At 48.3% G+C, this 18,100-nt stretch overlaps 1 protein-coding gene across 2 annotated transcripts in view; it reads right to left on the bottom strand.

Annotated features, from left to right (window-relative positions):
* Positions 1-6,236: 6,236 nt before the first annotated feature.
* Positions 6,237-18,100, bottom strand: part of LOC146050606 (antigen WC1.1-like) — a 38,985-nt gene continuing 27,121 nt past the window's right edge. Inside the window, exons 8-13 of one of the 2 annotated variants that reach the window (XM_083167689.1) lie at positions 15,753-15,890; positions 14,984-15,082; positions 11,108-11,188; positions 8,972-9,067; positions 7,452-7,583; positions 6,237-6,548 (exon numbers count right to left, since the gene is read on the bottom strand). In XM_083167689.1, the coding sequence (XP_083023815.1) occupies positions 6,460-6,548; positions 7,452-7,583; positions 8,972-9,067; positions 11,108-11,188; positions 14,984-15,082; positions 15,753-15,890 (635 nt within the window). In that variant the 3' untranslated portion in view covers positions 6,237-6,459. Of the gene's footprint in view, positions 6,549-7,451; positions 7,584-8,971; positions 9,068-11,107; positions 11,189-14,972; positions 15,083-15,752; positions 15,891-18,100 lie in introns of those variants that run through there. The other variant, XR_014466341.1, reaches the window with a different exon arrangement.

The following is an 18,100-nucleotide window of genomic DNA, read 5'->3' as shown; positions in this document are numbered from 1 at the left end:
GTCACGTGGTGTACACTGAGGTTTACAGGTACAGTTTCGTTGAACCCACAGGAAAATGGCCGCTGTTAGCAGCTGCCATCGTGAGGCAACCAGTATATGTCCCGTGTGAGCATCTGATTATACAGGTGCCCTGTCAGTGTGCCCGGCTGAGTATACAGGTGCCGTCAGTGTAACTGGCTTCGTGTACAGGTGCCCTGTCAGTGTTGCCGGCTGCGTGTACAGGTGCCCTGTCAGTGTGCCCGGCTGCGTGTACAGGTGCCCTGTCAGTGTGCCCGGCTGCGTGTACAGGTGCCCTGTCAGTGTGCCCGGCTGAGTATACAGGTGCCCTGTCAGTGTGCCCGGCTACGTGTACAGGTGCCCTGTCAGTGTAACTGGCTGCGTGTACAGGTGTCCTGTCAGTGTGCCCGGCTGAGTATACAGGTGCCCTGTCAGTGTGCCCGGGTGTGTGTACAGGTGCTCTGTCAGTGTGCCCGGCTGCGTGTACAGGTGCCCTGTCAGTGTAACTGGCTGCGTGTACAGGTGCCCTGTCAGTGTGCCCGGCTGCGTGCACAGGTGCTCTGTCAGTGTGCCCGGCTGTGTGTACAGGTTCCCTGTCAGCAGATGGCATGCGTGCTAACAATCATACTTTCCTACTTTTGAAAACTAGTTTCAGGGAGATTATAGTTGGTAGCAGAATTTTGCACAGCACCCCATTGAGGGGGGCGTGTCAGGCTCCTCCCAAAGGGCGTGTCTAGTTCCATATATGGAGAGCTTGTGAAAAGAGATTGTGAACGTGGCACCTAGAAGCGTGGGTGTGTACTGCTACATCTGAGAGGAATCTTTTAAAATGACATAAATACAAATGTAGATGAGCCCCAAAGCAGTAAGAGATACTATACTTTGTAAAGTGCTGGGAAATGGTGCTGATGATTCATGTAAATGTAAATTTTCCCTAAAATGTAACAGTGTAATGTGGGCTAGGTGAAATGAGGGAGATTGCTAGACTAATGAGGGAGAGAGGGAGATTGCTGTTATTTCAGGGAGTCTCCTGCAGAATGCAGTAGGGTAGGCAGCTATGTAACAATGTGCTAGTGACACAACCCCCAGTGAGTACACTACACTCAAATCTGTGTAATATAAATATGAGGACAATATTGTTCGGAATGATGTTACCCCTCTGTCCATTGCTGTGGCTGTATATTGTGTATGAGATGCTATAACAGGCGGTGTAGAGTGTTCCGGTGATATATGCAGTCAACACAGGTGGTTTATTATGTTACCCCAGCCCATGACGATATAATAGGAGTGTCTGGTGTTCCTACTCTGGGGCGCTATGTAACACTGTTCTCTCAGACTAATACCTGCAATAAAGCAGTGATGTCCCCTTTAAAAAGTTTTATACTATACATATGTACAATATTCATATAGATATGGAGTCTAGGCCCTGGTGGAACGCAGCGCTGTGTGTCAGGTTATTAGCTGTCCGCCTCTGTGATGGTGATAATATAAGATGTACAATATTCATATAGATATGGAGTCTAGGCCCTGGTGGAACGCAGCGCTGTGTGTCAGGTTATTAGCTGTCCGCCTCTGTGATGGTGATAATATAAGATGTACAATATTCATATAGATATGGAGTCTAGGCCCTGGTGGAACGCAGCGCTGTGTGTCAGGTTATTAGCTGTGCGCCTCTGTGATGGTGATAATATAAGATGTACAATATTCATATAGATATGGAGTCTAGGCCCCGGTGGAACGCAGCGCTGTGTATCAGGTTATTAGCTGTGCGCCTCTGTGATAGTGATAATATAAGATGTACAATATTCATATAGATATGGAGTCTAGGCCCTGGTGGAACGCAGCGCTGTGTGTCAGGTTATTAGCTGTCCGCCTCTGTGATGGTGATAATATAAGATGTACAATATTCATATAGATATGGAGTCTAGGCCCTGGTGGAACGCAGCGCTGTGTGTCAGGTTATTAGCTGTCCGCCTCTGTGATGGTGATAATATAAGATGTACAATATTCATATAGATATGGAGTCTAGGCCCTGGTGGAACGCAGCGCTGTGTGTCAGGTTATTAGCTGTCCGCCTCTGTGATGGTGATAATATAAGATGTACAATATTCATATAGATATGGAGTCTAGGCCCTGGTGGAACGCAGCGCTGTGTATCAGGTTATTAGCTGTGCGCCTCTGTGATAGTGATAATATAAGATGTACAATATTCATATAGATATGGAGTCTAGGCCCCGGTGGAACGCAGCGCTGTGTGTCAGGTTATTAGCTGTCCGCCTCTGTGATGGTGATAATATAAGATGTACAATATTCATATAGATATGGAGTCTAGGCCCCGGTGGAACGCAGCGCTGTGTGTCAGGTTATTAGCTGTCCGCCTCTGTGATGGTTATAATATAAGATGTACAATATTCATATAGATATGGAGTCTAGGCCCCGGTGGAATGCAGCGCTGTGTATCAGGTCATTAGCTGTGTGCCTCTGTGATAGTGATAATATAAGATGTACAATATTCATATAGATATGGAGTCTAGGCCCTGGTGGAACGCAGCGCTGTGTATCAGGTTATTAGCTGTCCGCCTCTGTGATAGTGATAATATAAGATGTACAATATTCATATAGATATGGAGTCTAGGCCCCGGTGAAACGCAGCGCTGTGTATCAGGTTATTAGCTGTGCGCCTCTGTGATAGTGATAATATAAGATGTACAATATTCATATAGATATGGAGTCTAGGCCCCGGTGGAACGCAGCGCTGTGTGTCAGGTTATTAGCTGTCCGCCTCTGTGATAGTGATAATATAAGATGTACAATATTCATATAGATATGGAGTCTAGTCCCTGGTGGAACGCATCGCTGTGTGTCAGGTTATTAGCTGTCCGCCTCTGTGATAGTGATAATATAAGATGTACAATATTCATATAGATATGGAGTCTAGGCCCCGGTGGAACGCAGCGCTGTGTGTCAGGTTATTAGCTGTGCGCCTCTGTGATTGTGATAATATAAGATGTACAATATTCATATAGATATGGAGTCTAGGCCCCGGTGGAACGCAGCGCTGTGTGTCAGGTTATTAGCTGTGCGCCTCTGTGATTGTGATAATATAAGATGTACAATATGTGATTATGTCTAGTTTCCACACACCCGATGCTTACTTCTCAGCTGGCACTGCAGATACCATTGGGGATTGGGAACACACACTGCACAACCAGAACCTACTTCGTATTTATTCAGCACCTTCTAGATTCTAGAAGATAATAGATAGTATCTGGTTGGTTGCCTATAGCAACATCCCATGTGAACTAGAACTCCCATCTTAGTAAATTTCCCCCAGAGACTGCTTGCAGCCCCTACCTCTAATGAACGTTATGCTGTCCCTGGGTCTAGGTCAACTAGTAATGGTCGACATTGACGAAAGGTCGACAGAAGCTTAAGGTCGTTTATTCCTTTTTTTTTTCATTCTGTACGATCCAAGTGTGCATAGAGTGAGAGTATAATAGTGTGCCGAGCCATGCGAGTGGATGCGATACACAATGTCGACCCAGGCTATGTCGACCATTCTTAGGTGTCGACGTAGTCACTGTCAGCCATCAGTGGTTGGCCTAGTGACTGTCAGCCTAGACATTGTCTATCATCCATACCGTAACCCATTGTGCTGCTCCTGCGCTCTGGCCAGTCCCTGTAACCAGCACTGCAGGTGTACACTAGCGTTCAGGTGTGTGTGTGCGAGCACTTTGTCACGCCTGTTGTAGTACTAGCGCTCCCCCGATGCCGCGGTGCAGATGTGACACAGGTGCTGCTTCTGTACATGTGGGTGTAGGTATGAGGCTTAGTCTTCCCAAAGAAGTGATACAGTGACATCTCACAGCTCAGCACCGCCTTCATCGGACCATCCTCTTCTTGCTCACATTCACCAATCCTAGATGGCCTTACATCAGAAAGACCTGCTTACAATCATGATTGTGTCCAAACTTCCTATAAGCTCCCCGGCAGTCCTTGGTGGTTTTTGGACACACAATGTACTCACAATTTGTCGTACAATCCAGCTGCTGCATACGACGATCGTCTCACCTTCGATTGTATGCACCTAAACTATACAACTAAACGGTGCTTTTACACCTAATGCTGGGTACACGCCAAAACGATTTGGCCTCAATTCCCCCAATTTCGATATAATCTCGACCGATTGTATGGAATTTGGCATGTTTTCGATCCGATCCCCTGCGCGTCCCCGCTGGTAGTTTGGTCGTTGTGCAGATCCTACCTGCTGCAGTCAGGATTTGAAAACGATCCCTTCAACCGGATACAGATCATGAACGGACTGTATGCAGATTGTGATCAGATCGTGTGCGCCAACAGATCGTGTGACCATTGTATGGTCGTCTCACTATCTGCTCACAATCATGATCCTTCTGGTGTGTACCCTACATAAAAGCACAGGCAATCGACTCCCAATCCCAACTGAACAGACACGTGCAGCACGTCTGATCAGAGGACGAATCCTTCAACACACGGGACTGCGCATTGTATGATTGTGTGCACACACTCTGCATACAATCCATCATACAATCTCTGAAGATTGTATGATTGTGTGCATTGTCTTTCAGGTGTATTCCGGCATGTATATAGCATAAAGGCCCCTGTTGTGTGTGAGCCGCTCGGGAGCTCCCCGTGAGGCTCACACACAATTTGGCACTTGATGAGCCAAATTTGACATGTGATAAATCGCTTGCGATTTATCACATGTCGGGGCTCAGGGGGCGGTGGTGCTCTTATCAGGGGGAGCAGTGGGGTGGGCAGTGGGTCCCTGAGTGCTAAGCTGGCGGCGCCGGGGAGTTCTGACCTGTCCGGGCGGTGATGATGATCATAGATATCAGCACAGCAGCGCTGCGGGACGGGACGCGCAGTGGCGGGTATTAGATTTTAAAATACCTGTCAAATGACTAGCCGTTCTCTGATTGGCTGGCTGAGAGCTCATCACTGCCCGGCCAGGTCAGCACTCCCCGCCACCTCCAGCTTAGCACTCAGGGACCCGCTGCTCGCCCCACTGCTCCCCCGGTGTCTGCATGCATATACCTGTCAGGTGAGCAGGCATATGCATACAGGGAGTCGGACGTGATCGTATGTTCTGACTGTCCGACCTCCCTGATCCGGTCCGATGTGCACGGGACCGCGCATCGGATCGGATATCACACACCTGCGATGAAATCGTCCCAAAATCGCATAGTGTATGGGGGCCTTAACTCTCCCCATGCCCGTCATTGTACCATCGGGTAACTTCTGGTGGTTCTGCCTAACCTAACCAATAAGGCACTTTTATCTTCTCTATAACCCAGGAACATGCAGCAGTGTTCTCCTATCATAATGCAGCATGGAGTAGCGTAGGGGTAGTGACAGGACACAGCGTGCTGAGTAACAAGAGACACAGGCGACTGCTGGGAACACTGGAGGGAAATATTTTATTGTGATGGGACAGAAGCTACACACTGACAGTGACTCATGGCCGCACACTGTTAGTGACTCATGGCCGCACACTGTTAGTGACTCATGGCCGCACACTGTTAGTGACTCATGGCCGCACACTGATAGTGACTCGTAGCCGCACACTGAGAGGGACTCGTAGCCGCACACTGAGAGGGACTCGTAGCCGCACACTGAGAGGGACTCGTAGCCGCACACTGAGAGGGAGTCATAGCAGCACACTGAGAGGGAGTCATAGCCGCACACTGAGAGGGAGTCATAGCCGCACACTGATAGTGACTCATAGCCGCACACTGATAGTGACTCGTAGCCGCACACTGAGAGGGACTCGTAGCCGCACACTGAGAGGGACTCGTAGCCGCACACTGAGAGGGACTCGTAGCCGCACACTGAGAGGGACTCGTAGCCGCACACTGAGAGGGACTCGTAGCCGCACACTGAGAGGGACTCGTAGCCGCACACTGAGAGGGACTCGTAGCCGCACACTGAGAGGGACTCGTAGCCGCACACTGAGAGGGACTCGTAGCCGCACACTGAGAGGGACTCGTAGCCGCACACTGAGAGGGACTCGTAGCCGCACACTGAGAGGGACTCGTAGCCGCACACTGAGAGGGACTCGTAGCCGCACACTGAGAGGGACTCGTAGCCGCACACTGAGAGGGACTCGTAGCCGCACACTGAGAGGGACTCGTAGCCGCACACTGAGAGGGACTCATAGCCGCACACTGAGAGGGACTCGTAGCCACACACTGGATATAACGGTATGGAGTGTCTTTATAATGCAGTATATAATGTTACAGGACACAATACCAGCCTGCATTGCTTTATGTTATTACAGGGAGACAGTGCAGGACATGTACAATGTAGCTGTGGTCGTTATGTGACGTTCTGTCCATCCTCGGGTAGCTGACGCTTAATTCTCCATCCATAACTGTCTTATCGTCTGGATCTCAGTCCACATTAATTCTGCCTCTGTCCAGCCTATTCTGCGTCATCGTAGACAGCGGAGACAGGTCTTCTATTACTGTCAGACTCTGGGACATTATCGTGGTTGCTGCGGATATGGAATTCTGGGGTGACACAAGGAGACGGACATAGTAAATACCTGGCACTGTCACCCCTGGGTTGTACATTATATAGTGTACTATTATATATATAGGGGAATTGTTATTGTGCTCTCGTACATAATGCCATTGTCCTTCTGTTAGTACTATAGTGCTCGCCTGACATCCTCACAGATAGGGGCCCATTTATCACATCATATTTGCGGGTAATTCCCTGTTAACACACATTTTCCTGGGTTAGTATCCCCTGAATGTATCAGGAGGAACCGCAGCAGGAATCTTCGATCCCTCCTGTACCGCTTGCTTCCCCCTTAGATTTGTGAAGGGGCTGCGATGCTGCCCCATGTATTAACATGGGGCAGCGTCGCATCAGGGCCCTGGGCCACCGCCATTCTGAGACGGCAGCACCCTATGGGCTACTACTGGTGGGGCAGTGCTGAGAGGATCACATATTGGCGTCACATACATCCCACCAAGATTGCATTGCATATACATTCCTGTAGTCAGTGATATTGTTACATTTGCAGTGATTGTATTTTATTATCTGTACAGTGCTCACCCTCACTGACAGGCAGCTGATGGCTACTAGCCATGGCTAATGATGACATGGGCACCGTCATAGTGTACAGTGTCCACTCGCTGCAATTCTATTCTCCCTCCACGCTATAGTGGATGTAAGGGCATGAAATACCGCCTGTCGGCACGTCTGCTCAGGAAAAAAATAAATGAAAAAGTAATGTCAACCTTTAGACTGTCAACCTTGCCATTGTCGACAATGATTGTGTCTACCTTCCAACCCTGTCGACCTACTTCTGGTGTCAACCTAAGCCTTGTGAACCGATGCATGTCGACCTGATGCCCATATGCCCTCTCCGCGATATCACAGATTACACAGAGACTCCTACAAACCGTTGCAGGGAAGATCCCGGCGTCTTCTCTCTCTCTCATCCGCGCTGTCTCCTCCATCAGCTGCCAGGTCCTGAGGGAACTGCTCACTGGCTGCATCATCGTAGCCACAGTCTGCGCCCCATTTATCCTGTCCTGTGATATTCCACAGTGGGAGATTAGTAGTGACCCTGCCCTGGTACAGACCAATCAGAAACTCACCCAACACCCAGACTGCTAACATCACACACAGCACGTGGGCTCGGCAGTGCCAGGTCACCAGTATTACCCTCACACATCACACACAGCACGTGGGCTTGGCAGTGCCAGGTCACCAGTATTACCCTCACACATCACACACAGCACGTGGGTTCGGCAGTGCCAGGTCACCAGTATTACCCTCACACATCACACACAGCACGTGGGCTCGGCAGTGCCAGGTCACCAGTATTACCCTTACATGTCACACACACAGCACGTGGGCTCGGCAGTGCCAGGTCACCAGTATTACCCTTACATGTCACACACACAGCACGTGGGCTCGGCAGTGCCAGGTCACCAGTATTACCCTCACACATCACACACGGCACGTGGGCTCGGCAGTGCCAAGTCACCAGTATTACCCTCACACATCACACACAGCACGTGGGCTTGGCAGTGCCAGGTCACCAGTATTACCCTCACACATCACACACAGCACGTGGGTTCGGCAGTGCCAGGTCACCAGTATTACCCTCACACATCACACACAGCACGTGGGCTCGGCAGTGCCAGGTCACCAGTATTACCCTCACACATAACACACAGCACGTGGGCTCGGCAGTGCCAGGTCACCAGTATTACCCTCACACATCACACACACAGCACGTGGGCTCCGCAGTGCCAGGTCACCAGTATTACCCTCACACATCACACACAGCACGTGGGCTCCGCAGTGCCAGGTCACCAGTATTACCCTCAAACATCACACACAGCACGTGGGCTTGGCAGTGCCAGGTCACCAGTATTACCATCACACACAGCACGTGGGTTCGGCAGTGCCAGGTCACCAGTATTACCCTCACACATCACACACAGCACGTGGGCTTGGCAGTGCCAGGTCACCAGTATTACCCTCACACATCACACACAGCACGTGGGCTTGGCAGTGCCAGGTCACCAGTATTACCCTCACACATCACACACAGCACGTGGGTTCGGCAGTGCCAGGTAACCAGTATTACCCTCACAAATCACACACGGCACGTGGGCTCGGCAGTGCCAGGTCACCAGTATTACCCACACACATCACACACAGCACGTGAGCTCGGCAGTGCCAGGTCACCAGTATTACCCTCACACATCACACACGGCACGTGGGCTCTGCAGTGCCAGGTAACCAGTATTACCCTCACACAGCACACACGGCACGTGGGCTTGGCAGTGCCAGGTAACCAGTATTACCCTCACACAGCACACACAGCACGTGGGCTCGGCAGTGCCAGGTCACCAGTATTACCCTCACACATCACACACCTGTAACTCCTGTGTGAGCTTTTAGTTACCGTTATTCCCTTCTGTAGCTGCGCCACCATTGGTCAGACGGTGTGTCAGTATCCCAGCGTCATCATACTCTGACATCTTGTTGTCCGTTGAGTAACCTGATATAGAGGGGATGCGGTCATCTATTAGAATGAACTTAGGTCTACAGTCATTAGGTCGACTGGCAGGAAGGTCGACCTGACTTAGGGTCGACATGGGCCAAGGTCGACATGACTTAAGGTCGAATTTGCATAAAAGTCGACATGAGGAAGGTCGACTGGTCATAAGGTCGACATGGGGTTTTTCACTGTTTTTTGAGCCGACATGTGCCGACAGGCGGTATTTCATGCCCTACCATCCACTAGGGCGTGGAGGAGGTTATTAAAGCTGTGGCGAGCGAAGCGAGCCACCGTGCCCGAAGCATTGCGAGCGAAGCGAGGGTCCGATTCTCATTGCCAACTGTGTCCATGTCGACTGTGTCGACATTTGGATCAAAAAACAGTGAAAAACCCATGTCGACCTTATGACCAGTTGACCTTCCTCATGTCGATCTTTATGCAAATTCGACCTTAAGTCATGTCGACCTTGGCCCATGTCGACCTTAAGTCAGGTCGACCTTCCTGCCAGTTGACCTAGTGGGGTCGACCTAATGACTGTAGACCTAAATTCATTCTGACAGATGTACCGATTCCATATAGAGATATTCCCGGTCAGCAGAGGCAGTGGCGTACCTACATTTTGGGCGCCCCCCCGCCGTTAAAGGGAGGACGCCCAGCCACTCACCCGCCCCTCCGCCCGCCACACCAACCCCCGCAGTCTAGATTCAGATCCGATATATAAGTGGGTACCTGGGGGAGCGGCAGGCGAGGACCGCAGGCGGCGCAGATGGAGACCGGGGGCGCGGCGAGAGAATAGGAAGAAATCCTATTCAAAAGACCGGGCGGCCGCTGATTGGCTGAGCTCTCAGCCAATCAGCGGCCGCCCGGTCTTTTGAATAAGATTTCTTTATATTCTCCCGCCACGCCCCCGGTCTCCATCTGCGCCGCCTGCCGCTCCCCCAGGTAGCCGTCAATGCAGGTGGGGGGGACGCTGCGAGGCAGCTGGGGGACACAGAGGCGGCAATTACTTACAGCTGAGCCGGGCAGGGGGAGCCGGGAGCTGTCACTGTCAGTACGGAAGGAAAAAAAAAAAGCCCATACAATGAATCGGCAGCCTGTGATTGGCTGAGCGCTCTCTCAGCCAGTCAGCAATTGGCTGAGAGAGCGCTCAGCAGCCAATCACAGGCTGCCCATTCATTGTATGGGCTTTTTTTTTCTTCTTCAGTACAGACAGCTCCCGGCTCCCCCTGCCCGGCTCAGCTTTAAGTAATTGCCGCAGCTGTGTCCCCCGCAGCGTCCGTCCCCCCAGCCGCCTCGCAGCGTCCCCCCCCCACCTGCACAGATAAAGACTGGGGATGGTGCGGCGGGCGGCGGGGTGTAACGTAACTATAGCACTGCAGCCCCCGGCGCCCGCACATGCATAGCGCCCCCCCCCGCGGTCGCGGGGGCTGCGGTGCTATAGTTACACCCCTGAGCAGAGGTGTATGGTCTCTGTATGTCAGTGGTGCTTAGTGGTGAATATAATGTATGGTCTCTGTATGTCAGTGGTGCATAGTGGTGAATATACTGTATGGTCTCTGTATGTCAGTGGTGCACAGTGGTGAAGATAATGTATGGTCTCTGTATGTCAGTGGTGCATAGTGGTGAATATAATGTATGGTCTCTGTATGTCAGTGGTGCATAGTGGTGAATATAATGTATGGTCTCTGTATGTCAGTGGTGCATAGTGGTGAATATAATGTATGGTCTCTGTATGTCAGTGGTGCATAGTGGTGAATATAATGTATGGTCTCTGTATGTCAGTGGTGCATAGTGGTGAATATAATGTATGGTCTCTGTATGTCAGTGGTGCATAGTGGTGAATATAATGTATGGTCTCTGTGTGTCAGTGGTGCATAGTGGTGAATATAATGTATGGTCTCTGTATGTCAGTGGTGCATAGTACAGCAGTGGTATTATTGCAGTAACAGTGCTCATTATATAACCTTATTAGTACCAATTCTCTGTATTCCCTAAATGCATAATACCTGTCGTAGTCATCTCATAGCCCCGGGCCGTTACCTGGCTCTGCCGTCACATGGCGACTCTCCGGCTCACTGGTATAATACTCCAACGTCTGCTCAGCATCATCCGGGGAGAACGCTGCATAAAACAATGATGTAATAGGAACATGTCACTGGGTCGCTCTCCTAATATGTGGGATTCTGGGTAATTTGGAAGTGTGACAATAATGTGGTGCTAAGAATTAGGAGAACAGGGGTTGTATTGTATCTTACATGACATCTGCCTCCTGTACACAATAACAGAAGACTATTATTACCATCTGCATGTGGGCAGGTTTGCGGACATGTAAGTTGGCTCTTTGTATGGAAATGTTGTACAAAATTCTAAAAGCTGCAGATGGCATTTTAAGTAAAAGGTTGCCCACTGCCAGCTTCTGTGCCCCACCGCTGTGTCTGATACATAGCATTGTATCATCTGCGTGGGCATCGGAGTAACCCTCAGGTCACTCGGGATATCCGGGTAATCACACTGCCAAACCCAGTGCACCTGCCCCAAGGACACAGCCACTGACTTTGGCATGCCCACATAATGGGGTGACACCCCTGTTTCTTGGGATGCTGCACATCACTGCCCCATAAGCCAGTTACATGCCAGTCATGCTGCAGTGTTTTGGGCACCGCAGGTGACATCGCAGAGTCAGATCCCATGCGGTTTCTGCCAATGTACAGAGGTCAGAGATGTGCACTGATATGGAATCACAGTGTATATGTGAGTCTGGACTCATGAGTGTTATGGGCATAGAAAATGCCATTATTGCTGTCAGCTATGGGAACACAATCAGGATCTTGTGTAGATTATAACAGGGATACAGGTGATAGGGAGGCTGTATAACGGGGATACGGGTAATAGGCATGCTGTATAACTGGGATACGGGTAATGGGGATGCTGTATAACGGGGATACGGGCGATAGGGATGCTGTATAACGGGGATACGGGTAATAGGGATGCTGTATAACGGGGATAGGGTAATAGGGATGCTGTATAACGGGGATACGGGTGATAGGGATGCTGTATAACTGGGATACGGGTAATAGGGATGCTGTATAACGGGGATAGGGTAATAGGGATGCTGTATAACGGGGATACGGGTAATAGGGATGCTGTATAACTGGGATACGGGTAATGGGGATGCTGTATAACGGGGATACGGGTGATAGGGATGCTGTATAACGGGGATACGGGTAATAGGGATGCTGTATAACTGGGATAGGGGGATAGGGATGCTGTATAACGGGGATACGGGTGATAGGGATGCTGTATAAAGGGGATACGGGTAATAGGGATGCTGTATAACTGGGATACGGGTAATGGGGATGCTGTATAACGGGGATACAGGTAATAGGAATGCTGTATAACAGGGATACGGGTAATAGTGATGCTGTATATTGGGGATAAGGGTAATGGTGATGCTGTATAATGTGGATACAGGTAACTGGGATAAGGTATAATGGGGATACGGGCAATAGGGCTGCTATATAACAGAGATACGGGTAATAAGGAAGCTGTATAACGGGGATACGCGTAATAAGGAGGCTGTATAATGGGGATACGGGTAATAAGGTTGCTGTATAATGGGGATACGGGTAATAAGGTTGCTGTATAATGGGGATATGGGTAATAGGGATGCTGTAGAACAGGAATACGGGTAATAAGGAGGCTGTATAATGGGGATGCTGTATAATGGGGATATGGGTAATAGGGATGCTGTAGAACGGGAATACGGGTAATGAGGCTGTATAATGGGATACGGGTAATAGGGATGCTGTATAACGGGGATACGGGTAATAGGGATGCTGTATAACGGGGATACGGGTAATAGGGATGCTGTATAACGGGGATACGGGTAATAGGGATGCTGTATAACGGGGATACGGGTAATAGGGATGCTGTATAACTGGGATACGGGTAATGGGGATGCTGTATAACGGGGATACGGGTGATAGGGATGCTGTATAACGGGGATACGGGTAATAGGGATGCTGTATAACTGGGATAGGGGGATAGGGATGCTGTATAACGGGGAAACGGGTGATAGGGATGCTGTATAAAGGGGATACGGGTAATAGGGATGCTGTATAACTGGGATACGGGTAATGGGGATGCTGTATAACGGGGATACAGGTAATAGTGATGCTGTATATTGGGGATAAGGCTAATGGTGATGCTGTATAATGTGGATACAGGTAACTGGGATAAGGTATAATGGGGATACGGGCAATAGGGCTGCTATATAACAGAGATACGGGTAATAAGGAAGCTGTATAACAGGGATACGCGTAATAAGGAGGCTGTATAATGGGGATACGGGTAATAAGGTTGCTGTATAATGGGGATACGGGTAATAAGGTTGCTGTATAATGGGGATATGGGTAATAGGGATGCTGTAGAACAGGAATACGGGTAATAAGGAGGCTGTATAATGGGGATGCTGTATAATGGGGATACGGGTAATAGGGATGCTGTAGAACGGGAATAAGGGTAATAAGGAGGCTGTATAACCAGGGATACGGGTAATGAGGAGGCTGTATAATGGGGATACGGGTAATGGGGATGCTGTATAATGGGGATACGGGTAATAGGGATGCTGTAGAACAGGAATACGGGTAATAGGGATGCTGTAGTGCGGGGATATGGGTAATAGGGATGCTGTATAACGGGGATGCTGTATAATGGGGATATGGGCAAAAGGGATGCTGTATAATGGGGATATGGGCAAAAGGGATGCTGTACATCTGGGATACGGTTACTAGGGATGCTGTAGAACGGGAATACGGGTAATAGGGATGCTGTAGTGCGGGGATATGGGCAATAGGGATGCTGTACATCTGGGATACGGGCAATAGGGATGCTGTATATCTGGGATACGGGTAATAGGGATGCTGTAGAACGGGAATACGGGTAATAGGGATGCTGTAGTGCGTGGATATGGGCAATAGGGATGCTGTAGAACGGGAATACGGGTAATAGGGATGCTGTAGTGCTGGGATATGGGCAATAGGGATGCTGTACAACTGGGATATGGGTAATGGGGATGCTGTATAACCTGGACACGGATAATGGGGATGCTGTATAACAGGGATACGGGTAAAAGGGATTCTGTATAATGGGGATACGGGTATTAGGGATGCTGTACAACTGGGATACGGGTAATGGGAATGCTTTATAACCCGGTAATGGGGATGCTGTATAACCCGGATACGGGTAAAAGGGAAGCTGTACAACTGGGATATGGGGATGCTGTATAATGGGGATACGGGTATTGTGGATGCTGTATAACAGGGATACGGGTAATAAGGATGCTGTATAATGGGGGTATGATGCTGTAGAGTGGGGATATGGGTAATAAGGATGCTGTATAATGGGGATACGGGTAATAGGGATGCTGTATAACCCGGATACAGGTAATGGGGATGCTGTATAAAGGGGATACGAGTAATGGGGATGCTGTCGAGCCAGGATACGGGTAATAAGGATGCTGTATAATGGGGGTATGATGCTGTAGAGCGGGCATATGGGTAATAAGGATGCTGTAGAGCGGGGATATGGGTAATAAGGATGCTGTATAATGGGGATACGGGTAATAGGGATGCTGTATAACCCGGATACAGGTAATGGGGATGCTGTATAAAGGGGATACGAGTAATGGGGATGCTGTCGAGCCAGGATACGGGTAATAAGGATGCTGTATAATGGGGGTATGATGCTGTAGAGCGGGCATATGGGTAATAAGGATGCTGTAGAGCGGGATATGGGCAATAAGGATGCTGTATAATGGGGATACGGGTAATAGGGATGCTACGTAACAGGGATATGGGTAATAGGAATACTGTGGACACTTACACTTAGCTAGCAGGACACATACACATACTATACCTGGCTGCTGGGACAAGCCATCTTGATTTATCCCCGTTCTTAGAGCAATCTCCTCATACACAGGCCCATGGGGTGACACTGAGTACCCGCTCCTGAGGGCTGAGACACATGGTGTTACCTGCCAGTATTGACGTGTTATTGTACAGTAATGTCCTGTAATGCTGTGTCAGTGAGTAAGCCTAGAGTCAGGTGTCCTGCGCAGTCACTGAGTAACCTACATACAGGTCTTACCTTCTGTATTATTATCCACCTAAGCGGTATTGTCAGGGACAGAGCTGCACCAGAAGTGTCTCTGCATCAGAAAGGCTGTGTACACTCAGCAGCGATGAGGGCAGGACACATCTGTATATTCACTCTCTCCGTCACACCACTACTCAGGCTCCCAGGTATTTCCTCCAATGTACAGCATGGTCTCCTGTTATGTATTAGCTGTTATCTGCCGATCGCCCCTTTCCCCTTCCATCCTCAGGCCCTAGGAGGCAGCTTATCTGCCCCTGTCCTTAATGGCCGATTGCACCGGACGCAAGTCCAAATGCTGGAGGTTTCTGTGTTTGCCGACAGAGCATGTGCCGCAGACAGCAATTGTGCCCTGCTCCACTTCATAGAGAGCTGTTGCAGGTGGACACAACAGGTGATTGCATGGTGTGTGGGCGAGGTGGCTTTAGAGTAACATAGAAGTATTGTCACGTGCTATATATATTGTTACTAGAATATATAAATAAAGCATCACCTAAAGAGATGGTACGTGTGGCACTAATTCCCTACTCACCCTTTTTATATCTTTTCAGATTTTTTATCAGAATCCCAACGACAATGACCCCAATAACCAGAAAGGCCACCAGCACAATGGGGACCACCATAAGAACATGAGGAACATCTGCCTGGGGTGGAACGGCTGTGAGCTGGCCTGAAAAAAGATGAACAGGAAAGAGCATCAGGTGGGTGCTACACAAATAACTACAGTAAATGCTGGCATTCATATTCATGCATATATCGGGATGTTACGGGGTTCTCAGTTTTGGAAAATACCAGCACTGCCCCTCCCCAATAACTGTAGGCTCCCTATTTGTATTGGTTTTCTGCTATATTTAAACCACAGAAAGAGTATAGCTGGTGCGCCATACACCATTACCATTTAAATGAATAATCTATGAGGTTCTTAGCATAGTATTCGCCAACAGTATGAGCCTGCCCACCACTCATCAAGGTGACCTCATCGAACAGGTCCCTAACATTATAGGGGTTCACCTCTGGGGTACAGGGCACCCCCAAACTGCCCCGGGGAACCACACAAATAAAAGATAAAGTATCAGAGTGTTAGTGTTATTAGCAAAGAAAGAAACATATTTATATAAAAGGTTTATAAACCATCTAAAAATTATATTTATATAATTATAAAAGTGGGTGATGACCCCAAGTGCGCCACAAATGAGCAGCTACTCTATAAGTCACCCCTGTTAGCGGGAGACAAAACAAAGAAATGTAGACACCAAGATATAGAGAGCGCTAAGTTATGTTCCACCACCTGGTTAGATTGTGATTTTACACCGCATAAAAATCACACTCTAACCAGGTGGTGGAACATAACTTAGCGCTCTCTATATCTTGGTGTTTATATATATATATATATATATATATATATATATATATATATATATATATATATATATATATATATACTGCTGCACTAGGTCCGGCACTCCCTGTCGTTCCACAAACACTTTGCCCAGGTGCCCATCAACGGGGGAACGATTGCTCGCCACCACATATACCATACACAAAAGAGATGTCACTCCAGGTCTTGGAAAAAGTGCAAAAAGCTTTACTGTAGAATGTCTACGCCGTTTCGGGACTCGCCCGTCTTCAGGACATGCACCAGGACGTGCATGTCCTGAAGACGGGCGAGTCCCGAAACGGCGTAGACATTCTACAGTAAAGCTTTTTGCACTTTTTCCAAGACCTGGAGTGACATCTCTTTTGTGTATGGTATATTTATATATATATATTTTTTTTTTTTATTAAGCTGCTGTTTAGACTTTTATTGTGTGTGTATATATATATATATATATATATATATATATATATATATATATATATATATATATATATATATATATATAATTTCAAAATGTGAATTTTTGTGACACTCCCTTCTTTTCCCCTTCATGCTTTACCAAAATCGATAGATGAGGTACCATTTGAAAGATTACATTCTTTCCTTCTGACGAATTGTTAATCACAGTTATGGTGTGTACACACAGTCAGATGTGCCTTAAGATGCGATCCACGATCAGATCGGATCGGGATCGGATCGCAAGGCACATCCGATTTGCATACAAGTCTGACTATATAGTGCAGACAAGACTTTCTGCCTTGCGATACGTGAACGCGCATGGGAATCGGATCGGGATCGCAAGGGTTTTACCCTTGCGATCTGCTTTCGTTTCGATGTTGACTATATCGTCAACATCGGAAGGCAAAAAGTACCGTGTGTACACGGTTACACGGTTACAATTGCACATTGTATTGTTTGTTTACAAATCAACGTTAATTACTGTGTTGGGGCGTCACATACCTCCCACTGGAATTATGCGTGTCCCCATGCATTGCATGAGGAAACAATAGAACCACAATCATCATATATATTACTAGTAAGCCCACTGAAAGAAAAAGTTTTGAAAGCTAGTCTGCTACCTCCTGTGTTTGTGCATGTGGAGAAAGAGATGTAGTTTCACTCTCTACCAGCAGATGGCAGTGTTTTGGAGACTCACGGACACTAGACATATAGATAATTTCTAGAAGGTGATTTTTGGTGACAATCTCTCCCTTCATACTTAACCAAAATTGAGAAATAAGGTACCATTTTAAAGATTAAGTTCTCCGCTTCTGAAATTTTTTTCATTTAGTATGGCACATTGTATTGTTTATTTAAAAATCAATGTTACAAATGTTGGCCCATTTGCATGTGAAATTTTTGCACGGGCCACCTATATCCCTTTCACACTGACAAATATTTCCCGAGTTATTGCACATGAACCCCCAACAACCCAGTAAACAGGTCAGTGTTAAAGGGTCCTGAAAGTTTGTCCCAAGTCCAGCATTCCGGGATATCATCCC

The sequence above is a fragment of the Crinia signifera genome, chromosome 12, assembly GCF_055691185.1.
Source record: "Crinia signifera chromosome 12, ASM5569118v1, whole genome shotgun sequence".
NCBI lineage: Eukaryota > Metazoa > Chordata > Amphibia > Anura > Myobatrachidae > Crinia > Crinia signifera.
The sequence above is the reverse complement of the archived record's forward strand: the minus strand, read 5'-3'. Positions and strand labels throughout refer to the sequence as shown.